Genomic DNA, 18,430 nt, shown 5'->3' with positions numbered 1-18,430 from the left:
CGCACATGCCCGGCCGCAGCTGGGACAGGGCTGGGCCTGGCCGGTAGCTACCGGTCCCGTAGAGACTGCACGGTCGCTCATCAGACGCCATGTTGAGAAGGGTATTTCTGGTACTCCGGTCAACAGCAGCCGCCATGTTGAGAAGGCTATAGGCCACATCGCACTTTAGCCGCCATGTTGAGAGGGTCATCGCCTCTTTCCCGGCTCGACCTCGGCCATGTTGAGAAGGGCATTTCCGGTATTCCCAGCTCAGCCTGGGCCGCTATGTTGAGAAAGTCATTACCACGTGACCACAGAGCTTCACACCCCCCCCCTCCGCCCCTTGCCCTCCATGTTGAGAGGGGTATTTTCGAAGACTGATGTTACCTCCTCCCCGCCTCGATGCCTAAGTGAAAAGCTGTTTCAAAGATGGCGGCCATCAGGAGGCGCGCAGGGCTGGGGTGTCTGTGGGCCCCCTGGGGAGGGCTGGAGTCGAGATCCCACTGGGTCTGTTGCTGAGGGGCGCTGACCCTGGGGGCTGAGGGTAGCAGCTGCTGGTGTGGGGGAGGCAGAAGCCCAGCAACAGGAGGTCTTGGGGAGCCCCATGGCAGCTCCTACATTCTCCCCTAGGCCCTGCAGGCCTGTGCAGGGCCGTCCTTAGGCACACGCAGCTACGTAGGGCACCAGGAAATTTGGGGCACCAAACTGCCCCAAATTTCATGGTGCCCTGGGCAGCTGCATGTGCTGCATACATGGCAGCACCAGCCCCAACGACCAGCCAATAGCATAGCTGTGGGGGGCGGGGGGGAGCAGCCGCTGCCCCTGAGCACATTTTCCAAATTGGTGCCTTTCCAGGCAGCCAGCACTGGGCTCTGGACTCAAGAGTCCAGAGCCAGGTTTTGCGTGCGGCCATCGTCTGGCCCTCAGCTCCACACCGCCCTCCTGCATCCCCAGTCCAGCTTGCTCCGGGGCTGCAGCGGCTGGTTGCTTGGCTCCCTAGTGATGAGGAGGAGGTTCCCGCCCGCCCGGAGCTGCCCAGCTCACTAACAAGCCCCGCTTGGTCCGTGCCACCCAAGCAGGGGTGGGCTCTGCCGGGCGGGGGGAAGGGGTGGCAGTGCAGCCCCCCAGCGCGGCAGGGGGAGGGGGGCTGAGGAGCCCCCTTCCCCCCACAGACTCACTGGCGGCGGGAAGCGGAGCCCCACGGCTGGGAGCTGGCAGAGTAGAGCTGGCTGGAGCCGCGTCGCTCCACTTCCCACCACAGGTGAGTGGGGGGAGGGACCCCGGCAACCCCATGGAGAGCGAGCTGGCCACACAGCAGGGAAGGCAAACACCTCCTGAGCCGTCCTGAGTGAGCTCTTGCTCCTGGGCTGATGATGGCAGAAGGCCGAAACCTTCCCCCAGAGTCAGTATTGAGCCAGCGCCAAAGCATGATGCTCAGGGGACACTGTGCCGCCATCTCTCAGAGGAAGCTTAAAACCGATGTCCTGACCATGTGTGATCACTAAAGTGTCCGCTTCCTCACTGCTTAACCCTCTTGTCCTGGCCAGCTTGGGCGATTGCATCCTGCTGACCCATCTTGCCCCTGCAGTTGTGACAGGAGGAAACATTTTTTCACTTTGTCGCCTCTGTCACACCGTTGTGGTGCAAATTGGCTGCCAAGTTCCACCCCAGAAGCAGCTGCATTTCAGGCTGGGATGAATGGTCTCTCTGTCTGTACAGATGTATTCTATAAAGCACAACACATGAAGTGCATCAATGGCAAGTACTGGTATGCTGCTGGCACGATAGCCAGGGCACCATGATACTGTGTTGCATTGTTTGCATCTTTAGTTGTGATGATGCCTCACTGCAGGACACTATTGTATGTCCTGGGGCACAGTCATTATGTGACACCATCACACTGCACTACATTAACATGCAGCTCTTTGTAGCAATGACGAAGCCAAGTCAGTCAGTCTGTTCCCGTGGAGCGCCCCGAACGGGGCTGTCCACATCTATTTATTATAAGTGGTTACATAAATCATGCTATTATACGCATGTACAAACTCAAGCCAACGTCTCGCCCCCTCTCCTGGTTGGTGCTTTATGCACTGTGTACTCCAGAGATATACACCTAGTCAGCGCTTAATCTATGTGTCTCCTGACCGGAAGTGTGGGGGGGTGTGGGAACCACTTCAGCCGCTCTAAATCCGGGGGCGGCATTCCTACCCCCTTAGCGCTTAGGAAGTGTAAAGTTCCTACAGCTCTTTAATGGCTCATGCCCATGGGACACAGGACATTTACAACAGTAGAATCATAGGACTGGAAGGGACCTCAGGAGGTCTTCTAGTCCAGTCCCCTTCACTCATGGCAAGACTAAGTATTCTCTAGACCATCCCTGACAGGTGTTTATTTAACCTTTATTAAAAATCTCCAGTGATGGTGATTCCACAACCTCCCTAGGCAATTTATTCCAGAGCTTAACCACCCTGACAGGAAGTTTTTCCTAATATCCAACCTAAACCTCACTTGCTGCAATGTAAGCCCATTGCTTCTTGTCCTATCCTCAGAGGTTAAGAAGAACAATTTTTGTCTCTCCTCCTTGTAACAACCTTTTATGTACTTGAAAAATATTATCATGTCCCCACTCAGTCTTCTTTTTTCCAGACTAAACAAGCCCAATTTTTTCAATCTTCCATCACCAAGGGCACATGCAAGCCCCGGGAAAAATATTTCCATCAGTAACAATCAAAATGTACAGCTCAGACATGGTAAGGAAAATGCTGTTTGAGAACATATTAGAGGTTGATTCAGTGACGTATTATCACTTAGGGCGGCAAATTTTCAGGGGTTGCAAATTTATAATAGTAGCATTTTTGTAATCGCGGTATCAGTGACGCCGCGATTCTACAAAACCATAGCGCATATTGAAACCACCAACGACGGCGCAACACCATTTAGTAAACATACTCGCGAGAAATTCTAAATGTTAATAATATGACCGGAAAGAAGAAATTAAGCGGTTCTCAATTTTGGATCCATGCGTGGTCCTGCGCTATAAGCGAAATCACGCTATACAGATGCGCATTCAAGCAAGGGTCCACTGTACTTCTAATTTTATTTATAATAAAACTTGTAAATGTTCAATTATTTTAATGATATTTAGATTCATTTTAGTTCAAATGAATTTGTAAAAAAACTAAAACAAGTTCATATGGGGCCAGGAGCAGCAATTATTTCAGGGCCTGGGGCGGCAAAATCATTAATCCGCCACTGGATTGATTTAGAGATTTTTACTTTGTATATGTTGACATGTGATGATGACAATGTTTGTAGCAAAGCTTTAACTTTTTGACTCTCGACAGCTGTCATTAAATAATTGTTGTCTGACTCCCCCGTAATTTCTTGCACTGTGAAAATGTAAATTGATAAAAATTGTGGAAAAATCTTTAAAATACATATTGATATCCATCAAAATTATTTAAAAAAATATCAAATTCTGCTAAGCGTGAGACGGGTGCTTGTTATACTATCACAGTTTTTTATCCTGGGGCTCACAGTAGTTGTTATATATAAACCCAGCTCCTGAAATCTTGTGATTATGTGACAAGCTCATTTTTCATTCATAATACAAAAAGCAGCTTCTGACAGCTCTATTGTGGAGAAAAGCTTGAAAACATGACTCAAGTGAAAGAATATATACTATAATTAAATAAATATACCTTATTTTAAATCTCATGGTTTTTTAAACCTATCTTATGGTTTTTTAGACCTAACTTGCATTTTTTTATTGCTTGGTGTTAGCAATACTGAGGGAGAGACTCAGTGATGGTGTCAGGTTTGGGAAGAACTGGACTGCAATAGGAAGTGGCAGAGTCTGAGATGGCTTTTATAGTGCTTACAGGTCCAAATCAGGGACCAAGGCAGTGTACAGGCAAGTAAAATAGTCCCTGCCTGGCCCCACAGAACTCACAATGTAGGACTGACAAATGCAATAAATGGATAAACAGAGACATGAGTGTAGGCTGATGGGCAAAGTAATGGTAAAGATGAATGTTATTTGCATATATTAGTAGTTTAATCATAGGAATCACAAGTGGTCACCGGCCAAATAAAAGTAACCCCATCAGTATCCCCATCAAGTGTAGGGATAGGAGCAGGAAAGCAGTCCACTTGCGGATTGTGGGGAATGAATTAAGATTTGTTTCCTTTTTTGAATTTGCATCTTGTTTAACTGGATGGGGATTTTGTCTGCTAAGATGAATACTAGACAGTGACCTGAAGCAACCTCCTTAAGCTTGCTGTGTGATTCTCCTTTGTGTGTTCATATATTGCATTTTGTTTTAAATCTGTATTTTATCTCCTTCTAATCTGCACTGGTGGTCATGGGTCGTCCTCAGAATTTGCTTGAATTAAGCAAGGAGCAGGTTCCAGGCCACATATTTCTGTTGTAAAAACATTTATTGCAATACTTTTAGAAGTGAAGGCAACATTGTAGTTAGTACTGTTCATTTATATACCTCCCCACCCCCTCATTCAACAATACAGCTAATTTGATAAAAAGAATAAAAGAGAATTGAGTTCCATAATGTGAAGAGTCTTGCACAGCTCATATTTCCTCTTGTTTCATGGTGTGGTTCCCCCATCCCCAATAACATTTGGAAGCCTTTCCAGGGTCTTACCAGAATTCACTAACTTATTTTCCAGCCTTAGTATTTTTCTTTTATAACCTTTACTGTCATGTCTGCAATCCACCGAAATTTTTGGTTAGGAAGTTTCTTTCTAATCTCAAGTATGTTCTTTGCCCTCCTATAAGGCTTGAAAAACCTTTTAAAATTGTAGTTCTTAATTTGATATGGTCAGCAGAGCTACCCTTGCTAGATGATTGGACGCTTCCCTTGATTCTGTTGTCAGAACATTATGCCAAAGTCTTGTTTGGAGAGTCCCAGAACATGTTTAATTATTAGAGAGACAAGGTGGGTGAGGTAATAACTTTTATTGGATTAAATTCTGTTGTTGGACGGGACAAGCTTTTGAGCTTTATCCAGTAAAAGATATTAGCTCACCCATCTTATCTCATATCCTGGGACCAACACAGCTACAACAACACTGTAAACAGTGCTTAATTATTCAGTTATTAGCATTTGTAAATGTCTCCATTGCAAATGTCTTCGTAACTTAATTCTAGGAATGTCAAACAAGCACTTTTCACAAATGTTTTTATATAATTAAAAATACAAGAGCAACAACAAATCAGCCATCAAATCTGGCAATCTTGTTGTCACTGAAAAGCTAGAAAGCTTGGAGAATGAGCTACCTTGTCACTTTTGGAGATGGCTTTCATAGCAACATTGCATCATAACAGCAAGGCAGGGAAGGGGTGATGTGAAGGTGACTCTTCAAGAAGGGTTAGAACAAGAGTCAAAAACCACTCCTTTGATTTTAAATGTAATTGACTAGAGTGGCATCTGTTGAACTTGCAGGCATTTGAATTTCTGCAGCCTTTCCAATGATTGAGAATATTTAATACTTATCATGGATTAAACTGTATCTACTATCTCTTAAACAAAACCTCATTAGAATGCTGCAGATGAAAAATTAAATATTTGAAAGATAGGAAACTCTGGCTTTGTTTTCCAACCTACTGTCTACTATAGGAGACCTCTGTATTTCCAGTAAGGGCTATAGACCTCTACTATCTCCTTCCACATTACATATTAATCTGTGACCAACTATCTGACTCCTAAACACTGCTTGGAGACAAGACACTCCTCTTACTTACTCATTCTTCAGGAGTTACAAATACCAGCATCCCATTCTTAGGATAGCTCTAACCCCCGCCACTACTACCTTTTTCTCTGCAATGGTCCAAAGAGCTAAACATCTTTCATCTGATACCTCACATACCTCATCACTCAGAGAACCGAATCTGTTTCATCCACCTTATATCTATCCACCCTGCTAATATGACTGAGACTACATCCTCCAGATTCAGACCAGACATGAACTTTTACTCTACTCAGTCTACAAATATTGTTTGGAGCTGATGGTATCACATCCATCCAACATGTAGTACTAATACTTATAGTTACTGAGGTGAAAAGGTTCTTAAAATTGTACTTACATCCCTATTAGGAGAAGGCTGGATGTGGATATGGGGTTAGAGTTCAGGTTGTTTGTGGAACCTAAACTCAGAATTTCCTGACTTTCAAACATCTTGTGTTTTGAATTACTGCATCCTAATGCAGGTGGATATATGTCCAACTTTGACTAGACTTAAAAATGTTGGGTAGGGCATTATATAAAGTTTTAATCTTATGATCTTGGATCCATAGCTATGTAGCCTACAAAACCCATTAATCTGGGTTATTGGTCTCTTTGTTTGGTGTAAAGTCTCTTTGATCTTGTTGCATCTATTAAGTTTATAATCCGTTGCAAATTTTCTTAATGGATCATTAAATATATTTATTTTAATAGATTACAAAATTTAGAAGTGTTTGGAAGAAAAATGTTCCCCTCTGAAATGTAGGGCTGAGCCTTTTTAGTGGAATAGAAATATTTTAAAAACAGAATGAGCCTGATCCTGTTTTCCTTGTTCAACCAAACTCCCAATGAGTGAATGGGATTTGAATACATAATTATGGGCCAGAACCTGAATTTTTTATCTATATAAAACAGTGTGAATCTACAGTGCACTGGCTTGCTGAATAGTAACATAACAATTTTTCCTTGGAAAATTATTATTGGGGAGTAGGGCTGACAAACCCATCCCCTGTTAAGCATATGATTAATCATGCTGTTAAACAATAATAAAATACCATTTATTTAAATATTTTTTGATGTTTTCTACATTTTAAAATATATTAATTTCAGTTACAATACAATGTGTACAGTGCTCACTTTATATTTATTTTTATTATAAATATTTGCACTGTAAAAAACAAAAAATCATATTTTTCAATTCACCTAATATAAGTATTGTAGTGCAAGCTCTTTATCATGAAAGTTGGACTTACAAATGTAGAATTATGTACAAAAAAAACCTGCACTCAAAAATAAAACAATGTAAAACTTACAGCCTACAAGTCCACTCAGTCCTACTTTTTGTTCAGCCAATCACTCAGACAAACAAGTTTGTTTACATTTGCAGGAGATAATGCAGCCTGCTTCTTGCGTACAATGTCACCTGAAAGTGAGAACAGACGTTCGCATGGCACTGTTCTAGCTGGTGTCACAAGATATTTACATGCCAGATATGCTAAAGGTTCATATGTCCCTTCATGCTTCAACCACCATTCCAGGGGACATGCGTACATGCTGATGACGGGTTCTGCTTGATAACAGTCCAAAGCAGTGCAGACTGATGCATGTTCATTTTCATCATCTGAGTCAGATGCCACCAGCAGAAGGTTGATTTTCTTTTTTGGTGGTTTGGGTTCTGAAGTTTCCGCATCAGAGTGTTGCTTTTTTAAGACTTCTGAAAGCATGCTCCACACCTTTTCCCTTTCAGATTTTGGAAGGCACTTGAGATTCTTAAACCTTGGGTTGAGTGCGGTAGCTATCATTAGAAATCTCACATTGGTACCTTCTTTGCATTTTGTCAAATATGCAGTGAAAGTGTTCTTGAAATGAACAACGTGCTGGGTCATCATTGGAGACTGCTATAACATGAAATATAGGGCAGAATGCAGGTAAAACAGAGCCAGAAACATACAGTTTCTCCCACTAGGAGTTCAGTCACAAATTTAATTAATGCCTTATTTTTTTAATGAGCATCATCAACATGGAAGTGTGTCTTCTGAAATTCTGGTCGAAGCATGAAGGCGCATTCAAATGTTTAGCATATCTGGCACGTAAATACTTGCAATGCCGGCTACAAAAGTGCCATGTGAATGCCTGTTCTCCCTTACAGATGACATTGTAAATAAGAAGCAGGCAGCATTATCTCCCATAAGTGTAAACAAACTTGTTTGTCTTAGTGATTGGCTGAATGAGAAATAGGACTGAGTGGACTTGTAGTCACTGAAGTTTTACATTGTTTTGTTTTTGAGTGTAGTTATGTAACAAAAAACAATCTACATTTGTAAGTTGCACTTTCATGATAAAGAGATTGCACTAAAGTATTTTGTATGAGGTGAATTAAAAATACTATTTCTTTTGTTTATCATTTTTACAGTGCAAATATTCATAATAAAAATAATAATATAAAGTGAGCACTGTACACTTTGTATTCTGTGTTTTAATTGAAATAAATATATTTGAAAATGTAGAAAAATATCCAAAATATTTAATAAGTTTCAATTGGTATCCTAACGTTTAACTGTATGATTAAAACTGTGATTAATCGTGATTAATTTTTTAAATTGCGATGAATTTTTTCAAGTTAGTCGTGTGAGTTAACTGTGATTAATCGACAGCCCTATTAAGGCATATTAAACATATTTTTCTGTATTTTAATGCAATTTAACAGCAAGAAAAAAAAGGGAAGCTGACACCATGTGAGCAATCAGCTGTTATCAGGCCACCCTCAAGTGATCCTCAGAATAGTTTGAAAACCTCTTGCAATTAGCTTTTCTAGCATAATGATTGATTTTAATTTGTTTAATTTAATTTGTTCATATTACTGAAACCAGCCTGTAGCGTAATACTATGAACTCTTATCCACCAGTCAATGAGCTGGCAGTGAGGCCTTGATTTTTAGTACAGGGGGAAAGGTCCTAATACAGTGCAAACTTTGTGTTTGACCAAACTGAGCCTCACAAAGTGCTGACATTACAGTCTAGCAGAAAGGCAACTGAAATAAGCAGAAACCATATCAGTAAACGTAAGTGTCGACATTATTTTGTTTGAAATTTGAATCTACATAGTGTAATGTGATAAAGTAAAAATTGATTCAATTAAATTATTTTTATTCTTGTATTTGATTGTCTTAATTTAAAAAACAAACTGAGTTTGTAAACTAATGAAATGGAATTGTTGTAACAAGAGACACATTGCAAACTCAAAGTATTGGAGTATCTGGTTTTTTTTATGGTAAACATATAAAGATGTAGAAACCTAACAATAAGGAACAAACGTCATGGTATAGTTAGAATACTTTTACTTGATTTCCAAAGAAATGATTAAACTTTAACTATCAGGTATACTGTAAAATAATTTTGCTAATCTTTTCACTGTTAGCTTGTAATTTACATGAAGCATAGGCAATGTGACTAATGTAAATATAATCTGATCTGTTGCATGTATTTAAACTATTTTAATAGGTTTCTGATATCTGAATTTTGGGGGGCTACTTTGAAAACCAAGAAATGGGATCATCCTCTTTACAAATCTCTGCATTGCTTCTGGCTTTGGCGGGGCTCATCATTTTACTTGTTACAACTGTGTCCAACAAATGGAAAATTTCCAGCACTGCAACATCAATTATTACTGCAAACTGGATTTACGAAGGCCTCTGGATGAACTGTGCAGCTACTGCCATGGGTTCGGTTCAGTGCAAGAAATTTTTCTCCTTGCTGAGTTTAGACAGTAAGTGTATGGTTTATGTACATAAAATACTAGGGTGCAAATTATCTCCCCTTTTGGGTACGGAGTTAGACAGGTTAAGGGACAGAATTCAATGGACAGGCCAATTGGCTTCAACCCAGCCCCTTTATGGCCACGACTGTAGCCTATGGTCTAGAGTAGCAGCAGCCCCTCTTCTAGCTCCCCACCCCCCCTCATTGCCATGGAACCTTTGGATCCCATGGTTTCCCTCTTTCTCCAGCTGCATGCGTGGATACCCTGCAGTGCACAGAGAATGGTGTTCCTGTGCATCCAGTCTACCTGCAGTATAAATATCCTAGCTCTTTGCATGGAAGTGAATTTCAACCTTCCATTTTGGGAAAAAATACAATCTCTAATAGTTTACTTAGTATTTGTTCTTAATTATAAACATATCACATCTGACTGTTTTGAGATGTTCATTCATATGTTGGTTTGGGATATAACTTTGCTGGTACTCCAGAACTTTGTGTCATACTCAGATCACTCAAATATTTTTTCTATTTGTCAGAATAAACATTATTTTCAAGAAGAACCACACGTACTAATTCCATTGTATGAATCAACCTAGAAAAAAAATCTTGACTTTAAATATCTAACTTCAGATTGACAGAATTGTTTACTTGAAACTAGGATTTGCTGAAGGTAATTTCATTTCTGGTTAGTGCCACATATCAAAGTGCTCCTAGAATTTTGATTACTCAAGGTGACAGTTTCAATATGAACAAATTTTAAAATGTTTCTGAGTGTACAACTATTTAGGACAAAACATGATAGTGGGAGAATTTAGCACCAACTGTAGCAACAGAAAAATTGTTACATCTAGGGATTGAAAAAATACTCTGGTTTGAATTATTCTGGGTTATCAGTATTCCTTCCTGGAGCCAGTTCCAAAACCCCCTGCTAGACTGAAGACACAGTGAAGGACTGACATATTTATACATTCTTACCTCACAAACAATTAAAAATACAATAGAAACAATTGCTGTATATTATTGAAAGGTTGGCACTTTGCAACTGTTCTGTGGGATACAGCTGTTTTCAACTGGTTAGCACAAGATGAGATATTGCCTTTTTAATACTACAACGTTCCAATTACCCTCTTTTCCCTACATCTTGAATCCTTCAGCCACTGTATTAGTTTCTTACTTGAAAGGTACATGCCAATGTTTTATTCCACCTGAAAGTGGAAAAAAATGATGCAAAGGTGCCTTACTGGTGGGATAGTACAAAGTTTTCAGGATCAGTAAAGCTTTTTGAGCACAATATGTTCACTGACATCAGACCATAGAACTAGTCTGGCATCCTGCTTCCTGTAGTGCCCAATGCCTGATGCTTTTGAAAACAAAATGATCCTCTTCTGTAATACATTTAGCCAGCATAGTCAATAGCACAGGAATTCTTCTTAACTGTTTTATCCCATCTTTAAATAAAATGTTCGATTTTTACTAGGAATTGCATTTACCACAAATTTCTGCATTTAGTACTTGCACTTACTTGGGATTTCTTATATGGCTGTGACATCACTGGCAGCCAGCTAGAAAGCTCCATCTGTGCGTAAACTTTCAGGAAATCTCAATGCATTTGTAACATATTTTGGAGTGATTTTCAGTCATCATCTGCCTGCATAGACCACTTTTAATGTGGGGGAGGAATAGCTCAGTGGTTTGCGCATTGGTCAGTTAAATACAGGGTTGTGAGTTCAATCCTTGAAGGGACCATTTGGGGGAAGTGAGGTAAAAATCTGGGGATTGGTCCTGCTTTGAGTAGGGGGTTGGACTAGATGATCTTCTGAGGTTCCTTCCAACCCTAATATCCTGTGGAAGTAACTAGAGTGAGAAATAATAATTCAGCATTTTCTTCCTACACCTGTTTGATTTTCAGTTCCCCTTCCTTTTCATGAGGAAATGTACTTTAACAGATAAGAGCTATAAAGGTGACCTGCTCTTCTTCCGTTACCATGTTAGTGACCACTATACAACTCTGTTGTTGCTCAGTAAATTGGATGTTTGTGTGACTTAGAAGGAATTTTTTGTGACCTTTTAATAATTGTCCTTGATCCCACCGCAATCCCTTGTACATTTTTAAATGTTAAAGTTCCTCAGTATTCAGCTTATTTTTTCATGATTGTACAGAGCTATTTATTTGGGTCTAAATATAGTGAGCAGTATGCAGTATTTTGTTTCTTTGTTCTATTTGCCTGATGTGTAGAAATGTTAAAAGCTTGAGTATCTGCTGTTGTAAAACTTGTATAGACTTTAGGGGTTCAGACTAAGGATTAAAAATTCTTGATTTGCAATACAAATTTTTGAAGGTACATTAAGCCTAATGCTTCAGATTTTAAACCAACCTCTAACTATTAGAGATTAGGATTAGGCCTCATGTGGGGCAGGGGAAGGCAGATTATCCTACATTTGTATACTGAGGGATTTTTTACACCTTTGTGTTACTATCAGAGATTGTCTGGTTTGAAAACTTGCTCAGGAAGGAAACTCCTCAATTACAATCTCAATATAGGAGAAAACTTCTATTGTTTTAGTTAGTTTAAACTACTTAATAAAAGAAGGAAAGGCTTCATTCCACTTGACAAAGATAAAACTACCTGAAATGCTAAGAAACCCAGAGATGTCAAAATGTGTTTATTAGATGTCTAAGATGTGCCTTGTCTACATGTCTGTGGGTATATTATACAATTTAATTAACATCTGAAATTACCCTTTTACAAGAGGCAAAGGGACATGCACAAACATGTCCCATTCTCACCCAAACTGTAACAATATGAAAGTACTAGCAGCCACTTTCAGGCAGCATGCTTTTTCCTGGGGAAACTGTTTGGAAGTGACATCTATTGAGGATCTGTCTAAGAGGCCATGAGCCACAATAAAGCTGGAGTTTGTTAATTAACCCTGTGTCAAAATGAGATCTTATATAGCAGATGATCCAGACACAATAATGCGTAAAACATGGTGGCAGTCATAATAAAGTCTTCGATAGCAGGAGACACCGTTGAGAGTGTGATGCTGGCAGACCAGATGCTAGCTCATGCCAAGGCCCAGGGCTTCACTGAACACTAACAAATACATATCTGGAAACCAGTCTGGCTTACCTATATGTTAGTATAGTTACACTAGATATTAATCTAAAAATGTGTTTAGATTTTGTGGAATGCCTGTAGGATGCTGCATATATTAATCCTACTTATAATATCTGTATCCCATGGTATAAAGTTATATTGAGTGTTTGTATTTTAAACATCTGTAATTGTGCAACTCATTAAACTGGAAAAGAAGCATTAATTAAGTTAGTGCTTGATCTGCATACAAGAAGGCAAATGAAACATTGTGCAGCATCATAGGACAGAGACTTTGTTGATTGCATTCCTCATTCCCTCCAGGAAGAAAAGTCCTGAACATGAATTTACCCCATCGGCTTGGATTCTGGGTTGAAGGGAGGATAAAAATCCATGATAAGGAGAATCTGGGTCTCCTTATGCTGTCTGGACTGTTGAGGGGCAAAGATTCCTAATCATAAGCAAGAGATCCCCATGCTGGTTGGCGTAGGTCAGCCCTAAAGAACATATAGAGCTGCTTATTATAGAAGCTTATACTACCTTTTTAAATGGAAGACTGTAACACATTTGTGTATGTTTCCTGTTTTAACCTTATACATTACTCTCTGATTTCTTTTCTTAGTTAATAAATCTTTAGTTAGTTTAATACAGTATTGGCCACAGGTGTGTCTTTGGTTTGAGATCTGAGTACAGCTGACCTGGAGTAAGTGACTGGTGCTTTAGGACTGGGAGTAACCTGAATATTGATGTGATTTTTAGGTGTAAAGTGGCCATCTATCACATGGTCCAGCTTGCCTGGGTGGCAAGATAGACTGGAATACCCCAGGGGGACTGTGTGTTGTAGTGCTGTAGGAGTTCATGCTTGTTACTGGGTTGGTGAAATCTAGTGATAGAATATACCACAAGTTGGGGTTTCTGACCTGATTTTTAATAGTCTGCCCGGAGGTTGGCACTCAATCATGAGCCACTCATTTCAACATGACAGAGAGCTGCACTGTGTAGAGCAGAATACTTCTGTGAGTACACAGTTTGTTTTACAAGACAAGGCTGATAACAGAAAATGGAGGGGCTGAAACCTCGAGAGACATTAAACTTGCAAGCTAAGCATTTAGCTCCTGCATGGAAGAGCTAGAAAGAGGAATTTAATCTCTATGTAGATATTGCTATGGCAGCTAAAGAGGATGCTGTGAAAATAAAATTGTTTTGTTACCAGATTGTAGAAAGGGGGAGAGAGACAATTCAGACTCTGTGCATGGAAATTCCGCAACCTCAACACACCTTAGTAATGAGCTGTTTTGATACTGTAACTCTAGGAAAAATGAAACTCTGGAAAGATGTAATTTCTTTTCTTGGGATCAAGCAGCTGGGGAGGATATAGCACTGATTTAAAAGTGCTAGCAGCCAGCTGTAGTTTTGGAAATATTAAAGACTCACTGATAAAAGACCAGATAATGTATGGGATATGAGACTCACAAGTACAAGAGTGGTTGCTGAGGGTAGCTGACTTAACTTTGGGGAAAAGCTTGGAGGTACATAGGGATGCCGAGCTATCCAGAATGGGGATTAGAATTCTGGAAGGCAGTCAGCAGAAACTGTCCATGCAATACATAAAAATTAATCAAAACCAGATATAACATCAGTAGATGGCAGCAGTGCAGACACATGCAAATACTGTGGGAGAAAACATATAACACAGAAAGAAAAGTGTCCGGCTTATGAGAAAAAATGCCATATCTGTGAGAAATTTAATCATTTTGCACCCATGTGTTTGTCCAAAAAAAAAAAAGAAAATCAAATCCAAGGTACAGACAGTAACTGAAGAGAGCAACAGTGAATATGAGGACATTTTGTAGGTGGCTGAAGAGTGTAAACACAGTGCAGAAAGACACTAGTAAGTACCAGAAACACGTGGGCGGCACATGAGCCCCCCCGCCCCCGCTTCAAGGAGGCTAGCCATGCACCCCACCTCTTCTGCCCAGGGCCCTGCCTTTACCCCATGACTGCTGGAGCCCTGAGCACCTGACTCCCACCCCGCATCCACTGGAGCCCTGAGTGCCCAGCCCCCGCAGCCAGAGGAGCCCTGGACAAGCCACCTGAGCCACCAGCTGGCCCCAGTGCTGGGCTGCCTGCTGCCCCCAGCGCTGGGTCAGCCTTAGCGCCAGCCATCAGCACAGGGCTGAGCACCAGTTGGGGGAGACAGTGGAGCGTGGGCAGGGCCAGGGCATGGCTTAAGGGAGGCTAGCTTCCCCTGGCCTATTATATCCACTGCCCAGGCAGAAAAAGTTGCATGCAGCCATGTTACTTGGGAAGGAAGTGGTACAATTTCAATTAGATAGTGGCACAAGTTTTAAAATTATCCAGATTGGGCTGGTAAAACCAGACATATGGTTGGAGGGAACTAATCAGCTGTTAACAGTGTAAAACCATACCTCATTAAAGCCCATGGGGAAATGTAAAATTAAGAAATCCAAGGAACAAAAGGAAATACTGACTGGACTTTGTGGTCACGGAAGATGAGACAGAAGTATCACTTCTGAGCATCAAGACGGTCCAAAATATGAACCTAATAAAAGTTCCAGAACATAATGAAAGTGGATAGCAGGGTGACTAAAGATACCTTGGATGGTATTACCTGGGACCAGGAGATGATACAGAGGGAATATAGAGAGGTGTTTCAAGAGACAGACGGCTAGATGGAGACTGACACCCAAATAGAGACTGACACCCAGTGCTTAATTTGTGCCAGGGCTAATTTGTGCCAGGGCTTGCCAGGGCTGAGCCCTGGAACCTCTTGGCTTGGCTGTTCATAGCCTTGGCACCTCTGGGCTTGCCACGTCAGTTATGAAAGTAAAAAAATTGTTTGAGCCCCATTACCTAATTGCTTGAGCCCCGGCGCCTCTTTCATTACAAATTAAGCACCGCTGACACCAGTGTGAAGCCAGTTAAATTGCCAAAAATAAAAGTACCCATTGCATTACTACAGCTGCTGAAAGAGGAACTGCAGAGCCTACAGAATCATGGAATTATACAGCCTGTAGAGAAGAGCACAAACTGGATAAGCAGTCTTCTGGTGGTAAGAAAGCCATCTGGAAACTGAGGGCAAGTCTACACTATGTGCTACATTGGATGCAGCTGCGTTGCTGTAGCACATCTGGTGAAGACACACTGTGCTGCCAGGAGAGCGCTCTCCTACCAGCATAATTATTCCATGTCCGTGAGAGGTGGAAGCTATGTTGGCACAAGAGTCTCCTGCCAACATAGCACTGATGTGGACAGCACTTAAGTCTATGAAACTTGTGTCACTCATGGGGGTGTCTTTTTCACACTCCTGAGCTATGTAAGTTACATCAACTTAAGCAGTAGTGTAGATCAGCCCTGAGAATATGCATAGACTCAAAGCCTTTAAACAAGCTTTGAAATAGCACCATTTTCTTCTGCGTACAATTGAGGACATACTACCAGATCTGCCTAAAGTGAGACATTTTACGGTATGTGATGTAGAATCCAAGCTTACTTGACAACCTGCGCAACTCCATTTGGGCAATACCAGTGGTTAAGGATGCCAATAGGAATCATTCCAGAGCAGATTGACCCAAGCATGATGGGAATCCAGCAATAGCAGACAATGTGCTGCTAGTGGGAGAGGGTGACAATCCAAAATAAGCACAATGAGATCATGACTACAAATTACTACAGTTTTTACAGAGATGAAGAGAAAAAATATTAAATTGAACTTAGACAAGCTCAGGTTGAGAGTAACCGAGGTGCCATATATTGGACATTTGTTGACCCCCAAAGGCCTAAAAATAGACCAGGAGACAGTGAGAGCCAGAGAGACTGTATACTGGCCAGGAATGAATGAGCAGTTACGGATGGTCATGGAAAAGTGATGTATGCAGATCTTGGGAAGACACAACAAAGCATAAAACACAAACTACCCTCTCAAGCACATGTTTGAAGAAATAAGTCTTGCACTGTGCTCTAAAGGTTAAGGTTCAGATCTCTGAGCATCAAGGAAAGCAAAATGACTCAAGGTTTCATTAAACACAAGTGATCACTGCCGCTAATATAAAAAGTGCCTAACTGAATTCAGCTGTGCCAGAGGTGTGTGAGGAGAGGTAGTCTGTCAGGTAGTGAGTATCAAAGCCAATGTAGGGATAAATGACCCTGAAGTTCTCCCTCTTCTTTTTTGGTAAAAACAGCAAGTTCTTCAAAAGGGATATAAGTACTGCTACAATACGCTGATCTAAAGTACCATCACTTTAAAATTGCAGAGACCCCCTGAGGCAGAAGTGCAGGATTTGGTAGGATTCTCAATTTTTGACCCATACCTTATGAGGAGCAAATCCTCATGGCCATCTCAGAGCTTTAAGATTGCCTTGCAAGTGCAAAAGCACGGGTGAGCACAGCAAGTACTGCAGGAAGGCATTTAGGCAGGGGCGGCTCTAGGTGTTTTGCCGCCCCAAGCACAGCAGTCAGGCTGCCTTCAGCGGCTTGCCTGCGGGAGGTCCCCGGTCCCGCGGATTCGGCGGCGCGCCTGCAGGAGGTCCGCCAAAGCCGCGGGACCAGTGGACCCTCCGCAGGCATGCTACCAAAGGCAACCTCCTGCCGTCCTCGCGGCGACCGGCAGAGCACCCCCTGTGGCTTGCCGCCCCAGGCACACGCTTAGCGTGCTGGTGCCTGGAGCCGCCCCTGCATTTAGGGTATGGCCACACAACAATTAAATACCCTCAACTAGGCTGTGTCAGCTGACTTAGTCTACAACGCAGTTTTACAGCCCATTAGCCCAAGCTCCATAAGCCCGAGTCAGTTGACATGGGTCAGCCACAGTGTTTAATTGCTGTGCAGACTTACCCTTAGAGTCCCAAATCTGCTCTTGTCTAAGTCAACAGCAAAACTCCCATTGATTTTTATGGTAGATGAAGCAGGCATATAGTGTTCTAACATCCCTTTGCAACCAGGGCCGGCTCCAGACCCCAGCGCACCAAGTGCGCGCTTGGGGCGGCATTTTGCCGGGAGGGCGGCAGGCGGCTCCGGCGGACCTTCCGCAGTCATGCCTGCGGGAGGTCCACCAGAGCCACGGGACCAGCGGACCTCCCGCAGGCATGACTGCGGAGGGTTCGCTGGTCCCGCGGCTCGGGTGGACCTCTCGCAGGCATGCCTGCGGATGCTCCACCGGAGCCGCGGGACCAGCGCACCCTCCGCAGGCACGTCTGCAAGAGGTCCCCCGGAGCCGCAGGACCGGCAACCAGCAGCGCGCCCCCTGTGGCATGCCGCCGTGCTTGGGGCAGCCAAATTCCTAGAGCCGCCCCTGTTTGCAACCAAACCCATCCTTCTATAGCCTAGCCACAAAATGGCCGGAGAGGTTTGATGAGCATATCTAAAAGAGCAGACGCATCTAGTTTACTAAGAATTTGTGGCACTTGTGATGTCCTTTTGGGAGTCTGTATATAAATTTTACATAATGCCATCACTTTATAACAGTGTTATATCAAGTTGCATATCTATATAATTCTAACACAACATAAGGATCTAGTTCAGGGATCAGGAACCTTTGGCATGCGGCTCGCCAGGGTGAGCACCCTGGTGGGCTGGGCCAGTTTGTTTACCTGCCATGTCCGCAGGTTTGGCTGATCACGGCTCCCACTGGCTGTGGTTTGCTGTTCCAGGCCAATGGGGGCTGCAGGAAGTGGCGCAGGCCGAGGGATGTGCTGGCCGCCGCTTCCCACCACCCTCTTTGGCCTGGGACAGCGAACCGCAGCCAGTGGGAGCTGTGATCAGCTGAACCTGTGGATGCGGCAGGTAGACAAACCATCCCGGTCCGCCAGGGTGCTTACCCTGGTGATCCGCGTGCCAAAG

General features: G+C 42.6%; 1 protein-coding gene across 3 annotated transcripts in view; it reads left to right on the top strand.

Annotated features, from left to right (window-relative positions):
• The first annotated feature begins 1 nt into the window (after position 1).
• Positions 2-18,430, top strand: part of LOC120372223 (claudin-15-like) — a 33,858-nt gene continuing 15,429 nt past the window's right edge. Inside the window, exons 1-3 of one of the 3 annotated variants that reach the window (XM_039489137.1) lie at positions 2-101; positions 2,626-2,729; positions 9,222-9,486. In XM_039489137.1, coding sequence (XP_039345071.1) covers positions 9,267-9,486 — 220 coding nt within the window. In that variant the 5' untranslated portion in view covers positions 2-101; positions 2,626-2,729; positions 9,222-9,266. Of the gene's footprint in view, positions 102-1,221; positions 1,241-2,625; positions 2,730-8,707; positions 8,783-9,221; positions 9,487-18,430 lie in introns of those variants that run through there. The other 2 variants (XM_039489138.1, XM_039489136.1) reach the window with 2 other exon arrangements.

This window comes from Mauremys reevesii, linkage group 9, assembly GCF_016161935.1.
Source record: "Mauremys reevesii isolate NIE-2019 linkage group 9, ASM1616193v1, whole genome shotgun sequence".
Lineage (NCBI taxonomy): Eukaryota > Metazoa > Chordata > Testudines > Geoemydidae > Mauremys > Mauremys reevesii.
This window is presented reverse-complemented; position numbering and strand designations above follow the sequence as displayed.